Consider the following 20,449-nt stretch of genomic DNA (forward strand, 5'->3'; position numbering starts at 1 on the left):
GATGATAACAGCCTAATTAATTTACTTGGAAACAATTTTCATAAAAAGATGTCCATAGTTTACGATTTGTAAAGAACACTTTGAGTGGAAATTCCTTATGAGCAAATGGGTGTTTACTGCTAAAGTGATGTACCTCATTTGAAAGACCTCAATCTTCTCTTCTCAGAACACATTTTATTAATTAAAAAAAAATCTTGTTTTAAAAATTATTAGTAACCTCAGTTCCCATGTTCCAGAAAATTGGACTCTTAAGTAACAACTACTTCCAAATTTCAGGTATCATAGTTCTGTAGCCCTCAATTTTGTGTTATCTAATTTTGCTGTCTTTCATGTTATAAATTAAAATATAACAGTATATTTCATGTTCATATATACAAAGTGCACAGTGACTAAATAACTGAAAACTCACTTCATGTTATCTGTGAGTCAGAACATGACAAGGAAAGTGTAGTGTAAAAATGTTGCCTCTGGCAACATTTGCAGTGTAAGCACTGACCTGTGGTATAAAGGCTGCTAAAAGTGTTAATTGTAAGCTAGTCATCGATATTTGACTTATGTTAATAAATGTGAAAAGATCACAACTTATACACTGTTGTATTCATCAATTAACTAAACTGGTCATTAAACCAGATTATAGCAAGAAGCAACATACTGAAGAGTGGGAGCTACCGAAAGCAGAAAATCCAGGTCATTAAACTTACATACTGTTCCTTCATCCTAAGGCTGTTCTTCCAATGACTACTCAAGCCACGGACTTAAGTCAACCAAACAGCTTAAACAATTTGTTATCTTTACTTGCACTAAAGGGGCACTAGATTTTTGTGTGGTGGAACACCGGAATGATCCCCTAACTATTTAACCAGTGTAAAAGGATTTCTGAGTTTTATACCTCAAAAATTGTTTAAATGGTACTAAAACATGTCTCCTAAAATTATTTCAATGTGGAAGACTCTACTACAGTTCACTCAAAAATAAAGTTATTGTGGAATCAAAACTTAATTATGATCACTTAGTAGGGATAAGAACCACTGGACTTGCTGGAGTACTAGAATTATACTGCTTATATGAAAGAAATGACCTATCGCCTATCAACTGTATATCAAAGAATGCCTGTAGGTGCATATAATGTGAATACTGTGGATGCAGTGAACATCTCTTCCCAAGAATATTTCCCCTCACACAAATCTTACCTAATGACCAAAAAAGTACAATAAAAACAATTTAGTTTTATAGGGTGACACAGACTACTCATGACAGTAATAGGATAGGGAAGAAAGGAATACTGGCACATTATACGTCTTCCATCACACATTTCATAGTGGCTTACAGAGTTCATATTTAGGTCTAGATGTAAATCTGTGAGTCATGTGAAGCTGAATAACTCTTGAAGATAATTTTAAAGCAATGCATTTTTGAATATTCTTAGTGCCATTATAATTATAGCCAATATCATACAATTTAATTAATTTATTTTTGGTATTTGCGAGTGAACATATCGTCTACCTTCAAATCCCATGACCATTAAACAACATAAATATTTTGATGCAATTAAACACATTTTTAATCTCAAAAGAGAATGGATTACATAAAGGCACACAACAATTTTTGCAAAGTATAAACTAAATTATGATGACAAATAATAAAACATCAATCAAATCCAAAATCTTAAATAAAGGGAAATGCTAAGAACATAAATATGAACAAGTATGCACAAGTCTTCCTGTATTAAAAAAAATATTGTTTATGCAGACACATAGTATTCTGTACTTTTTTATATTAAAAGTTAGCAACACAACCCGGTTTTACCACTTTAACTCATTCTTCTTTTTTGCAGGTAAGTTAAATTTATTGTTACAACCATATTCAACTGTATTTTTTGTGTGCCTTTTAATTTTCTAAATGTTGGGACCTGACTGACAACCAAATTATTAGAAATAAAATAGGCAGCAATAGTCATACGTTTAAGTAAAACAAAATCTTTGATTTTCTTGTACTGAAAGGACAAAGAAGTGTTCAAAAGTATCTTCTTAGTAAATAAATACAGAAACAGACAGAACTACACACACATATCTGAAAAATAAATTAGGCTACACTCTTGTTTGCAAGTATACATATATGTTAACAGCACACAGGACACGAATGCACAAGTCCCAAAATAATTACATGGTTTACCAGACAATTCACAATCTTTTACAAGTTTATGCATGTAATATTTACTGTTGCAAATATAGGCACCTGCGAAACAGCCATCTGAATAATGAGTAAATTAAACACTCTGATAAGTACCACTCTATTAATACATGAAAACATCATAAAAAAACAGTAGTCAAATTACTAAATTAATACATCTGCTGAGAATAAGAGACAGTACACCATTGCACAAAGGTAAGTGATGAATGTTACATTGCTGTTATAAACTCTGGGCTTTCAGGGGCATGAGCACAATATAGTTAAAAATTCTGTTTTCCAAGTGTAATGTGCAGTCACATATGTTACTGCAAGCACAGTATGGAGATTTTGTAAAAATAGAACTGGCTTCATTACAGTACTTCACACAGAGGAAACTCCAGAATGTCAAGGACATGTGATACATGTGTTTCTTCCCTCTAACATGCTGAATGCAAGCTGAATTGTGTTTTGCAGACAGTTTTGAATTACTCATGTTTTATTACCTAGCTGAAAGAGCTAGTTTCACTTTTTCCTCCTGAAACGGAAAATAACAGGACAGCATATTCACTTGGTAAATGCATATTAACACAGTTACATTAACAGAATAGATAAAACTACTTATGTGCCACTGAACATAGTCTCCTTACTTATGAAAGACTTAAAATCAGAATCGACAATTAATTTCCAACCAGCAGATAACAAGCCAGTTTGCAAAATTAATCTGAGAAATAACCTCTGCAGCTTATCTCCTATGAATGGAACTTATTCAGATGTATTTCTGATGATGGCTTCTATTGTTCAGCATAAATGGCAATGATAAAATGCAATGATACTTTAGCAATTGCTGGGAACATGACAAAAGTAACTAAAAGGTAAGAAAGAATAGCTGGACATGTAAAATTCAGAATATGATGAAGAGTAAGGTCACGCCATTGAATATACAATAGAAACAGAAAAATGAATGTTTTCATTCTTATCACTATTTTGGAATATATTAAGAGTTTACAGTGCCATCATGGAACCACTAAATGAAATCAAATTCAAAGTATGCCTGTTGGCACTAACAGAAGCCATCTCCTAAAACAACATACCAGTTATTATTACTAACATCACTCAAATATATCTCATATTCAAAAAAGGCTCCAAAAAATTCACAAAATGGAAAAGTGACCACTACCAAAAAGAGTATAGCGTTTATTGATGATGTCATAATCACTGAACAGAATGTGAAATGAGCAATTATTTTTCATACCTAAGCAACAAAATGTGGAAACATATGTCACAGTTCCTTTCTATTGTGAAGATGACTTCTATATTATGATGAATGATCTATTCTTGAAACATTAAAATTAGAGCACAAGTGTGTGGCTGATCCAAGTGGTCTTCAAGTGACTGTGGTGTGCAAGAGAGAGCAAACAAACTTTGTAGAGTTTGGTGGAAGTTGCCTGAAATGACCAATACTAATTACCTAATGAGACAGATACACACAGAGCATGTGTGGCTGCTTGGATGTCACTCACATGGGAATAGGCTGCAAAGTTGCAGTGTGCACAGACCTGATGTTGCTCCATTACTTGCCAGTACACCTTGCACTGTGTTGTGACATAGCAAAAGCCGCCAGCTGTGTGGAGTCTATGCACATGGAAACTGAGTGGTGGGGAATGAGTGCTACTCATTCACCTTCAGCACATGGATGCAGTGCTCTATTAAGAATGGTATCTTTCTACTTCTTATGTGTCTTAACCATCAACAAGCTCAGAACCAAATGTAATCTATATAAACAAAAATCAATTGTAATTTGTACGAAAGACCACCACCTGAGAATGGCATGAGTGATTTGGCTGATTGTTGTGTCCATAATTGTCAGGACAAGGTTTGTATGAAAGAAAAGTTTTGGAAAATCCACAGGAATATCAGAGATTTTGATGGTATTTTTGTATGAAAATCTCAATGAAATAAATATGATGGTCAGTTTGACAGTTCTGCTGTCTCATGTTTCCATAACAACAACAAAGTCTGCATTGAATATTGATATTCTGCAAAAAAAGAATACAATATTTCAGTGTATTATTGGTGGTGGTCATATCTTTGGTGTGTTGCCAAGACTGAACTCATGTCAGTTTGTTATAATTTGGTGTGCTGCAAATGTTCAACTGATTTCAGTTCATTGTTTACTTCTTTGGAAAAAATGCCACTACTGAGGCATCGAAATATTGGTGGGCATATGTGCAACACGAGCCAACAACATGACTATCGAATCAATGAGACTGACAAATAGTGTAGACAGAGTTTGGAGGCAAACTGAATAAGAATTTCTCAAGCTCAGTCCATTTTGACTCTGGAACAATGGATAAAATCGAGTTCAGTTCACTTGGTTGGGGCTTATGCACAAAATAATTTGGAACATTGGCACAACAGATGGCCAAATGTACCAATTCGAACTGAATGTATGGCTTCAGATACAATCCAATAGTAGATTACACTGTGGATGTATTGGTCGACTTCAGGACAATGAACATTATTTGGCAACATTTTCATGCTTCAAGGTATCGACATGAACCGTCAGGATTACGTTGTGTGAATGGAAAGGTCAAATTACCACAATTGACACTGCCACTAAAGGCATGGGCATCTTGCTTTCAGGCCAAGAACCTTGATTGAAGCATTTCTTATAGAATATAAGAAAGCACAACAGTTCCTTCCAAATGACACAATTTGAGGGGAATATTAACCAAGAATGAGGTTTTTACCCAACTTTTAAGAAAAATTCTTTTTTGACTGCGTCACACGTCACATACACAAGCACATCAATGATTCACCGAGACTCATAAACCTATTCCCAATCAAGGTTCCATTTCAATAACAATAAATATGGTCAGAGAGAGTGGGGAGAAGGAGATGGATAGAGAAGGCGGGAGGACATGGATGTAAAGGAGGAGGATATGCACAGAGAGAAGAGGCAGGAGGAGATGGATAGAGATAATTCCCATACATATTTAGCAATTGCGAAGTATTGCCAGGTGCACTAGTAATACATATTACTGATCCAGCAAACTTTCTCATTATAAGACTGTACACTTTGATTAGTACTTCTGTCTTCTGTGCATCCTTTCAATCATACAATGCATCACAAGATGCCATCAACAGAAGAATCTTCACAGATTGGATTCAGTTGAAGACTGGATTAGAATTGACTGCCTTAACTGGTTACAGCAGACAGCACATGCAGAAATACAACTTCCAAAAATCATGCCAAGCTAAATTACCTTTAATGTGGACAGTTTAATGAGAAGCAGATTTTTCTCCCGTTCCAGTCTAGTAACCGTGAATCTTAAGCCGGTGTTGCTTTTTTCCAGTTTTTCATTGGCTTCTTTCATATCTTGTAATTTCTTGCGTATTTTTTCTAATTGAATTTGCCATTTTTTCCTTTCATCCCATCGCACTGCCTGAAAGAAAAATAAATTCATGAAAATAGTTACCTCTTTTCAGTTTACAATATACTTGTAAAGTATGCTGACAGTAAACATCTACTGATAAAAACATAACACTGTTGTTAGTTATGCAGTGTCTTGCACATTCATCATTTCACCTATCTTTTATCTGTAAGAGGGGCCTTTAACAGCTGTGACCGCTTCTTACAACGGCATGACTCACATTAATTATTTAACTACACTATTAGCACATCAAATAAGTTGAATTAACACAAATAATGGTTAACTCCATGTTAATTATAGTCCAGGGCAGTGAAAAACAAGGCTTCGTCCTCAGAATATTTTGGTGTTATCCAAACCTGAACATAATAATTAGTTTACCTAGTTCACATATTACAATATTCTTATTTAAGACAGGGCACGTCCTCTTGTTTTCATATCAAATGTGTTTTAGTGAACTACATGAGTTCATGCAATCATATTAAGTGATATATTTACGCATCATTTTAAAACAAACCACAATACTAATAGTGACCACAGTAGATCCAAGTCTTAACACAACTTCAGAATCTACATTATACTCTGTGGATCTCTATAGTGTAGGTGCAAAGGATCCTTTTTGCTGCAGTCAATATTAAGACTTCTTCTTAATCTATTCACAGATGGAGCCTCATAAGAATGACTGGTAAAATGCCCCTATGTGATCTGTCTAATTTCAACTTGACAGTCTTTATAAAATTTATATTTAGGGAACTAACAACATTACAAGTTTTCATCCTGAAAGCTAATTTTGTATGTAGATGTTTATGAGGTAAAATAAAACAGTGGGAAATCCTGATTGGAATAATGACAATATTCTGTAAAGGACAGACTGCTACTCATCATATTGAGGAGATGCTGAACTGAGTACAGGCACAACAAAAAGATTGCTGTACATATGAGCTTTTGGCCATAAGGCCTTCTTTTAAAGTAGGAAACATACGCGTATTCACACAAGCACAACACATACACACATAACCAATGTACCTGGCCATTTAGGCCACACTACGAGCAACTGCACACGATGGTAGAAGCAATCCATGGGTAGAGGAGGGTACGGGTGGGTAGCATGTGGTGCTGCTTGTCGGAGCATGCAGGGATATGGTGCAGACAGGGTAGGACTGCTAGGTGCAGCTGGATGGTTTGGAGGGGGTTGGGGAGGAAGGGGACTGGAAAAGGAGAAAAATAAGGGAGGGGAAAAAGACTAGTGGGTACGTTGATAGATGAGAAGGCTGTATAGTGCTGGAGTGGCAGCACTACACAGGAAGGGGACTGGTGGGTGAAGGACAGGGACCAGCAAAGTTTGAGGCCAGGGGTGGGCTACATTTGTTATGTTCCTATAACACTCCTTGTTATGTTCCTATAACCTCTGCTAGTCCCTGTCCTTTGGCCATCTATTCCCTTCACTACATCCAATCCAGCACTATACAGCCTTCTAATCCACCAACACACCCACCATGTCTTTTTCTCCTCCTCTATTTCTCTCTTTTTCCACTCCCCTTCCCCCCACACCCTCTCAAACCTCCTACTGCACCTGGCAACCTTATCGTGTAACTCCATGTTCCCACAAGCAGCACTACACCCTCCCCCACCCCTACCCTACTACTCTTCCCCCTCTCAACACCAGCATCCTCCTTACCCCTACCAACCACAGATTGCTTTTCTCATCATGGACAGTTGCTTGTGCATGCGTGAGCACATGCGAGTGCTCCCACATGTTTGTGGTTATTTCCTACTTTACAACAAGGTCTTTTGCCGAAAGCTCTGTTGTATAGCAATCTTTTTGTTGCACCTGTATGCAACACAACATCTCCTCTATATGGTGGGTAGCAATTTATTCTTTTCATAATACTGTTTACGAGTCGCATTATACCTTCCATTAAGTGTCAACCAGTTAGCATTTTTCAGCATTTCTGTTAAAAAAGTTGTTCATCATGGTATTTGATCACAAACTGTAAGGAAAGAAGGCGGGAAGATTTAGATTTAATGTTCACCAATAACGGATCACTAGAGATGAAGCACTACTTTGGAGAGGGGAATGATGGGGAACGATTTCAGTAATGACCTTTTCAAAGGACCATCTCAGCATTTGCCTTAAACAAAAGGTCACTGCAGAAAATTTAAAATCTGGGTGGTTGGGCTGGGCCTTGAACTGCCACCCTTCTGAAAGTATGTCCAGTGTCTTTAACCACTTCATCATCTTGTTTGGTGTCACAAGAAGCAATGAGCAGCTCCAATTGTTAATGACCAACTCTGGATCACTGTACTCAAATTGGATAAAGTAAAAGTATGCTGAAAATTGTGCTGATCTGGCAATGTCAACTTGCTACATACACTGGCATAACATTTTAATGACAACCTTTAACTGGAAAATGTCATTATTTATTGTAATTGTGATCAAAGCCTGGAACATCCGGATTTTTTTCAATAATTCCTACACTGCTGTCATTGGCCATAGTGACAATGTCAAATTTTATTGTTTATGTTACATTCTATTACCACTCAAACAATTCTGTGAACTTTCAAACTGCTCTTCTCAGGATAAACACAAAGAACAAAACTTTATATTTCTCTGCGTTTAGAGCTTTCTGCCAGTTATGACACCAGGTTGATGTTTTGCCAGGACCTACCGTATTTACTCGAATCTACGCCGCACCTGAAAAATGAGGCTCGAAATCAAGGGAAAAAAATTTCCCGAATCTAAGCTGCACCTGAAATTTGAGACTCGAAATTCAAGGGGAGAGAAAAATTATAGGCCGCCTCTCCAAATCGAAACAAAGTTGGTCCATTGTAATATGAGATACAATTTAGGTCGAATTAATGACGATACAGCTACTGTAGTTTGGTTCGTGTCGTAAGCTTAGCAGTTAAGGTTTACCAGGTAGCCATTGCTACGCGTCACGCACTCCGTCCGTATTTATACGGGTACCCTTCCTTTTCCACGTGCTTCGTCTGGTTTGAATTGATTGCTTATTTTTCTTTGATCTGATCAGTGCAGTTTCCTTTGTTATAGGTGTTTACATCACTCTAAGCTGAAAATGCATTACTGTACTGTGTCATGCATTGTTTGTCGCATTCTGATAGTGCGTGTTTACAGCCTGTCGCCGCTCGCGGCATGGCTTGCTTTTGTGCGCGCCGCGCTACCACCGCCTTTTTTTTTTTTTTTTTTTAAAGAAAATAGGAATCGATCATTAGCGAAACAATGGCAAGAAACTGCTATTTGTTGTTACCTACACTGCTGCTTTCTTTGATAATGATCAACAACAACCAAATAATAGACTGCGTATGATAGATGTTCTGAACGAGAGTTTAGCGAAAACTTTTCTCCGTTTGAAAATCTTTGCAGGCGTCTCTTTAGCACATTACATTCTACACAGAAATTAGAGTCGTCTTAGATTTAAAAATCTAGTCAATTGCCGTGCTTCATTTCTGACTGTATCACTATTAAGCATAAGAATAATACGAATATAAACATGGCATATGTATATTCTTCCGCGTTTGCTGTTGTCTCACTCTAGTTTCGTAGTTTATTAGGCAGACAGGATTTAAATGAGGTAGCAGCAAACATGAATGGTGACGAGAATTCTGCATGTGATTCACAATTTATAAAAGTTCCTATTAGCAACCATCTCTTCTCACAGATAGGAAAAAATTCAGAACGTAGAGTTGGCTAAATTGACAAACATCCCAAACAGTCTTGCCAGTCGGATTTCGTGGTACATTGAAATACTGCTACATTCGAAGATGAACTATACGGAATTTGTATTTACTTCGTTGGATAGTGTATGAAAATGCAGTGGTCGAAACTCGGGGCAGAGAAAATGGCTCGTCTTCCACCTTTTTTTTCTAATTTATTTACTGACGCGGACGTTTTGGCGCCAGTATTTATCTTTTTGCCTACAAAGCATGCCTTAGATTAGATTAGTTTACGTTCCATAGATCCGTGCTGAGGAGATCCTCGTGGATGTGGAACATGCCTGTATAGCGCTACATATATTCGACGGCAGTAGTAAGTTGTGGCGGCACCCACCAACTTTTTTCAGAATTTCCGCTTGTTCTGCACTCGATTCTAAGCCGCAGGCTGTTTTTTGGATTACAAAAACCGGAAAAAAGTGCGGTTTAGTTTAGAGTAAATACGGTAATAAGATTGTTTACAGTGGATCACAAATTATTTCTCCTGCAAAGAAGTTTTATAGTGACTACTTTCCTGCTGCACTTTCTTCCCTTCTTTGATGCACGTTTTGTGTGTTTAGTTCACGATATTCCTTCTCCTTTCTTCATTTCTCCATGTTAGCTCTCACAACTGAGTAGAATCAAATGAATAGTAAATGACGAACTTAATTTCAGAGTAGTCAACATTGTGAAAATATGTTTCATAACATGATGCAAATAAATTCTTCCATTCATGATGGAAGTGCTGCAAAAATAAAAATCTGGCCTGAAAGAAATAGACAGTACAGTGACATTAATGTGATCACCACATATGTTTGATGCCAATGTGCAATAACCACTTATAGAGGGTCAGTGGCAACACTAGAAATGGAGGGTACTTAAAATGTATCACAGGGTTGGTTGGGTTGGGTTGTTTGGGGAAGAGACCAAACAGTGAGGTCATTGGTCTCATTGATGGGCGGATGGGGAAGAAAGTTAGCCATGCCCTTTCAAAGATACCATCCCGGCATTTGCCTGAAGCAATTTAGGGAAATCACGGAAAACCTAAATCAGGATGGCTGGAAGCGGGATGGGACCGCCGTCCTCCTGAATGAGAGTCCAGTGTGCCAACCACTGTGCCTTGGTGTATCACGGGGATATGGAAAACAGTGCAGTCATTTCATAATGTGGAAATGGAGTGATTTATCTGACATCCAAAATGGTATGATCACTGGCTTTTGGGTTGAGGGTGAAAGCATTTCCAAAATGCCAAATTGTAAACTGTTCACATGCCACCACGGTAAAAGTATACTGTGCATGGCAAAACAGCACTATCCAAAACCAGTGCCAATGCAACTGTGGTGCACCACAGGCCACAAATGATGCGGGTGAATGATGGCTGCCAAGATGAGTACAGGTGAACAGATGTGCAATTATTGAACAACTGACCATTCAGATGAATCAAGGGGCTACCAACAGTGTCTCTTCAATGAGCATTCTGTGTACATTGCTGCATATGGGCCTCCACAGCAGGCACTTGGTTCCTGCACTGCTGTTGGCTGCTGTTGATCAGCGACGAGGGCTGGAATTTGCAGACCAATGCTGTAACTGGACATCCACTGACTGGTGACAGTTGGCCTTTTCAGATGAATCACATTTTATGCTCCATCAGACATAAAGCAAACATCGTGTAACAACTATTGGATTAGATTAGATTAGATTAATACTAGTTCCATGGATCATGAATACGATATTTCGTAATGATGTGGAACGAGTCGAATTTTCCAATACATGACATAATTAGGTTAATTTAACAACATACTTAAGTTAATATAACAACTTTATTTTATTGTGTTTTTTTTGTTTTTCTTTATTTTTTATTTTTTAAATTTTTTTTTAATTTTTTTTTCTTAATTTATATCTAAAAATTCCTCTATGGAGTAGAAGGAGTTGTCATTCAGAAATTCTTTTAATTTCTTCTTAAATACTTGTTGGTTATCTGTCAGACTTTTGATACTATTTGGTAAGTGACCAAAGACTTTAGTGCCAGTATAATTCACCCCTTTCTGTGCCAAAGTTAGATTTAATCTTGAATAGTGAAGATCATCCTTTCTCCTAGTATTGTAGTTATGCACACTGCTATTACTTTTGAATTGGGTTTGGTTGTTAATAACAAATTTCATAAGAGAGTATATATACTGAGAAGCTACTGTGAATATCCCTAGATCCTTAAATAAATGTCTGCAAGATGATCTTGGGTGGACTCCAGCTATTATTCAGATTACACGCTTTTGTGCAATAAATACTTTATTCCTCAGTGATGAATTACCCCAAAATATGATGCCATATGAAAGCAATGAGTGAAAATAGGCGTAGTAAGCTAATTTACTAAGATGTTTATCACCAAAATTTGCAATGACCCTTATTGCATAAGTAGCTGAACTCAAACGTTTCAGCAGATCATCAATGTGTTTCTTCCAATTTAATCTCTCATCAATGGACACACCTAAAAATTTGCAATATTCTACCTTAGCTATATGCTTCTGATTAAGGTCTATATTTATTAATGGCGTCATACCATTCACTGTACGGAACTGTATGTACTGTGTCTTATCAAAATTCAGTGAGAGTCCGTTTACAAGGAACCACTTAGTAATTTTCTGAAAGACAGTATTGACAATTTCATCAGTTAATTCTTGTTTGTCAGGTGTGATTACTATACTTGTATCATCAGCAAAGAGAACTAACTTTGCCTCTTCATGAATATAGAATGGCAAGTCATTAATATATAATAAGAACAACAAAGGACCCAAGACTGACCCTTGTGGAACCCCATTCTTGATAGTTCCCCAGTTTGAGGAATGTGCTGATCTTTGCATGTTACGAGAACTACTTATTTCTACTTTCTGCACTCTTCCAGTTAGGTACGAATTAAACGATTTGTGCACTGTCCCACTCATGCCACAATACTTGAGCTTGTCCAGGCCGGGGAAGGGAGTATTATGGAATGCTTTCGTGGCATTCCCTGTGTGATCTCGTCATTCTGGAAAGCACGACAGATTAACACAAGTATGCATCTGTCCCTGGGCAGCTGTCTGCTGGAGTTGGCATGGTTCCACATCCCTGTCAGTATCTTTCAGATCTTCATTGACTCTCTTCCTCCACATCTCCGAGCAGTCAACAGTGGGAAAGGTGGTTATTCAGACTTTTGACAGGTATTCACTTTAATGTGATGGGACAGTGTAAAAATGATAACACTAAGTAAAGCAAATGCTTTTATTGTTTAGCACTAAATACAAAACATCAAGTAATGTGCATATAAACTGAAATCATATACTGAATCTAAGACACAGGAAAATTGGAAAATTCAGATTACCAGCATTAAACAAATAATAATACTGAACATGAGTAAAGTAAATTAAGATAGCATCAAACATACAGTAGAACCCTGATTAACCATCTCTTCTGGGACTAGGGTGTGATCAGTACACCAAAAAGTACGGATAATCAGAGTAGAATAAAATAAGCCCTTTACAGAGCTCAAAATGGCATACTAAATCAAGATCAAGTAAAAAAGTTATATTTCTAACACAAAAAAGGAAAACAGAAAATTCAGACACTAAAAATCTATTTAAAAAGTGTAAAATGTTTTTTGTTTCAATATGTTAGACCTTTAATTTCAGCAGCATTACACTACTTCTTAATCACAAGTTAATAAACTGTACAAAATTTCACTGCTACATTAAAATTAAAAAGAATACAGTGAAAATGTGCACAGATAAAACAGCAGATTAAAGAATACAGTAAAGCAAACAGTGCAGCGGTCTGTCAACTGAGCATGCACGAGGAGCATGACTCCTGTGACAGGAGTAAAATTGATTGATAACATTGGCACACAGTTTGGCAAAGAGCACAGACTCATGTTCAGACACACTGTCTGATAATCTGAGGAGCTGGTTAATCAAAGGTTGGGTAAAAGAGGTTCTACTGTATGACAATACTAATAATTTTACTTATAAAAGAAATTTAAAGGCACATTCCACAATTAGAATTGTCTCAACTGACTGATATTCATAAACAGGAATACAACATTAATGAAAGAAATAGCATTTGCCTTTTTACTGAACCACTAATAACCTTCAGGTCTGTTCAAGAAATTAAAAATATTTTATTAATGAACAGCAACCAACCTTCATCTTGCGTTCTTCCACTTCTGCTTGTTCCTTCTGTTGTTCTTGTCTGATGTCCTGCAGTTCCTTCTCAAGTGATCTAATTTTTTTCTGGAGCTCTTCTTCTCGGATTTCTTTCAATTGTAATTCTTGCTGTAGCTTCCTGTTTGCTCTGCAAAATGAATACTGAATGGTGAAGTATAGTCATGTTTCCTTATTCATACTATTTTTTATCTTTCTTCTCAGATGCTCTGTTACAACATGAAGTTTGTTTATTAGTACTGTTTACCATCCTTCAAGACATTCCTGGTGCAAAAGTCAACAGACACTCTTTCAGGTACCTAGCTGAATTATTAGTATCATACAATCTCATATGGGTCTCAACAAAGAATGCATCAATACTATAGCTCATAACATTTGATGAAGACAGTTAAAACATTTACAGAAATTTATGTAACCTAAAAGTGATGTTCTGGCTTAATGTTGAAAGAACAGGTATTTTTACAGATACAGTAATAATCCATATGAAAAGCTCTCAGGTTTTCAGCCCAGTGTAAACATGTGAGTATTTCTTCAGTAGTGTACACCAGGAAAGTCTACATTTATATACATATTAGTCCAGTTCAGTAATGTAGCAACAGAAACCATCAGCACTTTTTAATGGAATCATACCAGAAAACTTAAATTAAGTTCCACGATCAAGATCTGAATGTGGTGCTTCTTGAATAATTATCACATATCTTAATGCTACACCACAGCATTCTCTTATTAAATAAATGGAGCCATATACAATTATTTTGAAAATGACAGCCCTAGGATAGGAGGGCATAAATTATATAAATTTTAAAGGGTCAATAAATGACCTGCAAATGGTTTTAATTACAGAGTGGTAAAGTGCACACAAGCTGAGAAACACTGCGTAGCAATGTTAGCATAGGTATGTAGAGAAATTCTGAACATTCAGTATCGTTATTTGTCAATAACAGATAATATATAAGAGATTACTGTATTATTGGTAAATAGGCACACCAGTGCCCAGAAAGGCAAATGGTCAGGCTTTCTGCAGTTGTTTTGTTTAACCGAAAAAATTACAAGCCATGACATTATTACAACATATACCAGTGCCATACAAGTGTGCACACACATGCACATGGAAATGGGGAGAGAGGGGGGAATTGTACACATGAGAAGGTCAGTCCTAAACCTTGTAGAGGATTATGAAATTTGACATCAGCTGAGGCTGACAGACATGACAGACAATGATAACCCACAATGCTTCGCTTCAGTTCAGTGGTAGCATAACAGAGGCCCGAATACAGAGGCTCAGTGGTTAAGACACTGCACTTGCAGTTTGGAAGCCATCTTCATTTAGGCTTTTCTTGCATTTCCTAAATCACTTAAGGCAATGATAGAATGATTCCTTTGAGAAAGTTTTTGCTGATTTCATGCCCCCTTTCTTATGGTCCACCTCTACTTGCCTTATCATAGATGGGACATTAAACTGCACTCTTCCTTTGAAACATGGGAACACAGCTACAGTTCTGCCACTATCACCAAATGGAATGGTTTAATCAGTAAGGGCAGTCATATGCAAAGTGATGAGAAAATGACTTTTCTAATTAATTTGACTTCATATCAATCTAAAATATTAGCTGAGAACATGTGATGGAAGTACTGTACAAGGGACGGGCATCTCCCAAAAGTGCATTGTCCATTAACACTTGGAGTGATGGTCCCTTTTCATCCTCATAAAATAGTCAACACTGCTGAATTTTAGATTAATGTAGAAGTTATTTAGAGTTTCATCCCACAAAGCCTGTTTGATGTAATATCATGTACACTGCCTACTATGATTTGTAAAAATAATGATTGTGGAATTGTATTTATATATTGCTCCATATATTTTGTTATTTCTTTGTATCTTTAGAGCTCTTATGCTGACTAAATCCAGTCCTTTTCTAGCTTTTCCTTTGGCATATGAAAATCCTGGTGCTTTCAGTGCCACACAGGTAAATTGTTATAAACATTTTCTAATTCCCTCATAACTTTCTGCATGAACACTACACATTAAAAGTCCACCATTTCACACACAAGACATACACTGACTAGTAATTGAGATATTGGTCAATAAGGTTCTCGCTACATAAACCCACAGGACAGGAGTGTTAATTTTTTCTTTCAGGTGTGTCAATTCTTCATCATTTCAATTAGTTCTTAATGACTTCAATCTCTCCCTTGACATGGGGACACTTGGGACTATACACACAGGTGTCTATGTGGAGACACACATACACAAAATCTGACTTTCACAGCATCAGCAAATATCTTAGAATAATTTTTCAAACCACAACTTTTTCAAAAAATAAGCAAAGAACTAAGAAATTAATACTTAGATATTTATTTTTCTGCTTCTATGACTGAAGTGGCTACAAAAGAATATATATTTAAGAATGATACCTTTTTCTTTCTGCAGAATAAACTGTCGTAGGTTTCTTTACTTCTTCAGGTTGCAAGATTGTATCATGAGTTAGGGCCTCTGCTAACATCTTAATATCACTCTGAAAAAATACGTTTATGACAGTAAATGTCAGTAAAAGACACTACAATTGTTTAACTATATGACACAGCAAATATTAGGATGTTATAATTTTCCTAAAAGTCAACAGAAATTAAGTATACTCATACTTTTCTACACTATACTGCAACTCTTACAGCATAGACACTATCTCAAAGGATGAAAGTCTCTTCACCAAAATCTATACAGATAACCATACATTCCAAGAAATCACCAACCCACAAATCATTTCATATAATGATGAACAAACCCATTTACTAGCTAGTATAAATCTGGTTACATGGAGAATTATCTTCCTATTCATGAAATTTGAAGCCCTACCATTTTCCAAGGCATAATACATGCAGAGTTGCATGTCCTGTTGAGGCTGGCTACACATAATGTTCCGCGCATTACTGTTATGCAAAACTGAGAACATATTTTTTCTTTTGGAATAACATATGAAAATCATACAAAATAAATGTTAATGTACAGAATATACAACAGATGTGAAAATGTATGTGGTATACACTCACAAGCACCTGGGTCAGAGGCAGTTGAGTGTTGGAGAAAAAGCAGTTCTATCACTGCCACAAACCCAGGATAAATTTATATATGGGTAGGATCCTCCTTGAGCAAACACAGTTTTTATGCACTATGCAGTAATGCTGTTACTCTTTTATAGTTTGTCAATTTACAGGTTTCCACATTATCTTTACTGTGAGCTACACTTGTAACTTGCACTATCACATGGTTTACTGTAAATAGTTTTAAACACACTTTTTTTACTGTTCACTATTAATTACCAATACATGTTAAAATACATTAAAATTTACACTTCAACAATTTAGGGACAAGCATGAAATGCCACAACATTTTAGACCCCATATTACTCACATCCAGTCTTTACATAAAATAGAGACTATACCCACACTTAATTATAGGGACACACTCCTGTCATAAAATAAAATACAATGAATAAGCACCACATGTTAGTGATTCCTTTCACTAAATGATTAATGGAAAATCTCATATAAAGATGTGAAACAAATACTAACAAAGAGTAGAGGGGCTGGCCAGTACTTACCTCAGCTCAGTACAGCCGATAGATACACAAAAAACAGAACCGAAAATTTACGTTCCTAGCTTTCGGAGCAAATGTTCCTTCATCAGGGAGGAGAGAGGGGAAAGAAAAGGAAGAAGGGAAAGTGGATTCAGTTATTCATAACCCAGGTCATGAAGCAACAGGGAAACGAAAACAGGGAGGGTAGCAAGGATGGAGGCATGGTTGTCAGATGGAAGCCAAAGATATTCTACTGTAAGTACTGTGCCAGCTTCAAACCAAAGCTGAACAGTCTGTGAAGCACTTAGGGGATCTAGACATATAAGTAATTTTGGCATGTGATCAGATCATTTCTTCTCCATCCCTCTCAAGACTGCATGAAGTTCAGCACCAAACACAATTTATTCATTGTCATGAGTAAATTGTAAAGAACCACCAGTCTACATTACCCATTACCTTAAAATTGTAGCAACTAATTTACATGTGACAAAATTTGATCTTTGAATTCTGTATTCCATGAGCTCTTAAATCAACATGGGCCTTAACAACAACCAGTGGTGATATTTGTTCCAATCTCGTGTCTGTAAATTTGTATCTGCCAGCCTATTTTCAGTCATACACTAATTTGGTAGGACTCAAACATGTGTATGGGTGACTGTGGATGTTCTCAGAAATTTAAGGTATTATGGGCATATGTTACCAGTTATCTAGCTAAAGATGTGGCACGCTTCTTGCAGAACTGAACTTCCATACTTCTCCAGACATCTCGATTTAGGTTTCCCTAAATCAGTTTAGCTAAATTTCTGAGTTCCTTTGGTTTCCTTCTCCCATTTTTGTTCTTTCTGATTTTGTGACCAACCTCTAATAACACAGTAATCAATGGAATGTTAAAGCCTAATTCTTTCTTTACCAATCCCCAGAATACAGGCTGGTCCAAATTGTTCCAGTTCCTAATCTGATGCCTCATCATGTAACACATTGAGCATTTTGAGGTATGAAGCTTACACTGATCTACAAATGGTGCAGCCATAATGTGACTGGGACTGAATAAAATCAGTTGTATATTTCACTGGTTGCAAAGTCATAATTAAACACTCCTTTTGATATGGATGAGACTGAAGCCTTAGCTCTCTGGAAATATAATATTACAAATGAATTGTGGCATAATCTTGGCTGCCTGTAGTGGTGCCTTTGTGAACCACCCATTGTTCGATATTTATATCAGCTGAACAGTCCTACATTGCAATCCTCTTGCTGACTCACATAATACTGAAGATCAGATGGAGCAGTTAATGACAGTAAGAAGCTGGTGTCATAATCTGTTTTTATTCTCTGTGTTTTTTCTTTCTGCTTTAGACATTGCAGTCCAAAAGGCCACATGGTTTTCTGTGGTTGGATTGTTTTTGGAGATTCTCAGTGGTACTGGCCTCTTCTTCATTGGAGAGTAACATATCTCATTACACTAAGCACCCAGATTTCTTCAAATATATTTTGCAGATTTTGGCATGGATACCTCAAAACCTCTGTAGATTACAGATGTTATTCGTTCCTTTCAATCTTGTACACTGTCCTGCTACTGAAATACAGCTTTCTGGCTGTATAGAGTGCAGATTTCCTTGAAATGATACACTTTGGCAGTCTGCTTTTGGGTACTGCTCTTTAAGAGAAAATCAGTTGGAACTGAAAGTGGTCATTGGAGTTGACGTTTTGCATCACTCTTGCAATGAAAGTATCTCCATGGTTTGGTGAGCAGAACACAAAGTTTGTGGCACAGAATGGTTCTGATACTGTGCTGAAATATGTCATTTCTATTATGTTTAAAAGACATACATTTTCTGGCAGCTGGGGACACTCAACCAGTTGTTCCCTCGGGCATATACTGGAAGAGGCTCACAGCATACTGTGCCTCACTATAAAGATGTTCACTCAGTGGTGGAGAGTAGCAGTTCCCAACCTTTTTAGCTGTGCAAAATGTTTCAAGCAAACATTTTTTATCCATCAGGGCGACATCAAGCAGCATTATTGCCACTTTAGGAGAGGAAATGAATTACCAAATAAAAATAATACAGGGTACCATATCTTTGTAAAAAACAAAGTGTGTGTGTGTGTGTGTGTGTGTGTCAGTAGGTCCAATTAGTAAAACATACTGTACAAGAAGGATAGAAAAATATCTATATTTTTTACAAAGAAAATATTTTTATTATATTGACTTAGCTATCACAACTAGATGAAAACTAAAGATCATGTGGTAAATGTTAAAAAGAACTCAATGGGATTTTTGACATTGTTTTTCATCCATGAGAAGATCAATATTTGGATTAAAACTGGTTAATTTTAGCATCAAATCACTATCTACATTCAGTCTATTCCTATACTTATTCTTCAAAACAAGTATAGTTGAAAAGTTTTGTTCACATAGAGAGCATGTCAAAAAGGCCATCAAGTGTCTCAGGAAATAGTAATTCGGCAATATCTCCACAGGAATTGAGCAAAGAGGTGTGCTGCCTAACACCCTCAACACACATTCTACAGACTCAGGTTCAATTCTTGGAACAGCCATCCAATTATCTGTTTTCTGTGGTCACCCAGGTCACTCTATGCAGGTGCCAGGATGGTTGACTCCTTCTCCTTCAGCAGAAACAAATCAAAGCAAAGCTCCTTCTCTCACAATCTTTAGCCACATATGGGATGTAAAACATCAACCATCCTTCCTCCTTCTTGTATCAGGATATTAAATGAGCAAAATTCAAGCAAGCTGTTCTTGTGAACAACTGTGTTTGAGAAACCAGCAACTCGACAAATTACAATTGGATTGTGGGGTGTTATGTGTTAACACCATTAACAGCCAACCAAGGCTGCAAGCCACCCCTGTAGGGCTGTTTGTAAGCATGTATACTTCCAGCTTCCTGGTGGCACATAATATTGGCAATTTTCAAAATTAAAAAAAAAGAAAAGAAAATAACTGGTGAATATTTCAGCTTGTTTCATTTTGTGCTTGCTGACCTTGACGACTGATGAGTGAAAACCCTGAAGCTCCCAATAATTTTTATCTTGTTTTGGACTCTAGACCAGTGATCAAGGCCTATTGCCACAAGTGGGCTGTGGTCCATGGGTTGGGAACTGCTGGTGTAGGGCATAATGAAATACTAGATTATGCACCGATGGCAGCAGCAACAGCTTAGAGTGCAACAGTTCAGGTCATAGGTGATGCATAACAGGTGTCACCAGCAAAAACACTGCAATGCTACCACCTTCCACAACCAAAATCTTCATTATGCCCACAGGGCAGATGTGTAGGAAATTTAAAATATTTCTTATAAACATATATTTGAGACAGGGGGGTTCCTGGATTAAGAGCTTCAGTTCTTCTGCA

General features: G+C 36.8%; 1 protein-coding gene across 1 annotated transcript in view; it reads right to left on the reverse strand.

Moving 5' to 3' along the window:
• Positions 1-1,509: 1,509 nt before the first annotated feature.
• Positions 1,510-20,449, reverse strand: part of LOC126252096 (centrosomal protein of 290 kDa) — a 187,141-nt gene continuing 168,201 nt past the window's right edge. Inside the window, exons 29-32 of the mRNA XM_049952959.1 lie at positions 15,917-16,017; positions 13,481-13,631; positions 5,436-5,615; positions 1,510-2,704 (exon numbers count right to left, since the gene is read on the reverse strand). Of these exons, the coding sequence (XP_049808916.1) occupies positions 2,669-2,704; positions 5,436-5,615; positions 13,481-13,631; positions 15,917-16,017 (468 nt within the window). The 3' untranslated portion in view covers positions 1,510-2,668. The remainder of the gene's footprint in view (positions 2,705-5,435; positions 5,616-13,480; positions 13,632-15,916; positions 16,018-20,449) is intronic.

The sequence above is a fragment of the Schistocerca nitens genome, chromosome 1 (assembly GCF_023898315.1).
Source record: "Schistocerca nitens isolate TAMUIC-IGC-003100 chromosome 1, iqSchNite1.1, whole genome shotgun sequence".
Lineage (NCBI taxonomy): Eukaryota > Metazoa > Arthropoda > Insecta > Orthoptera > Acrididae > Schistocerca > Schistocerca nitens.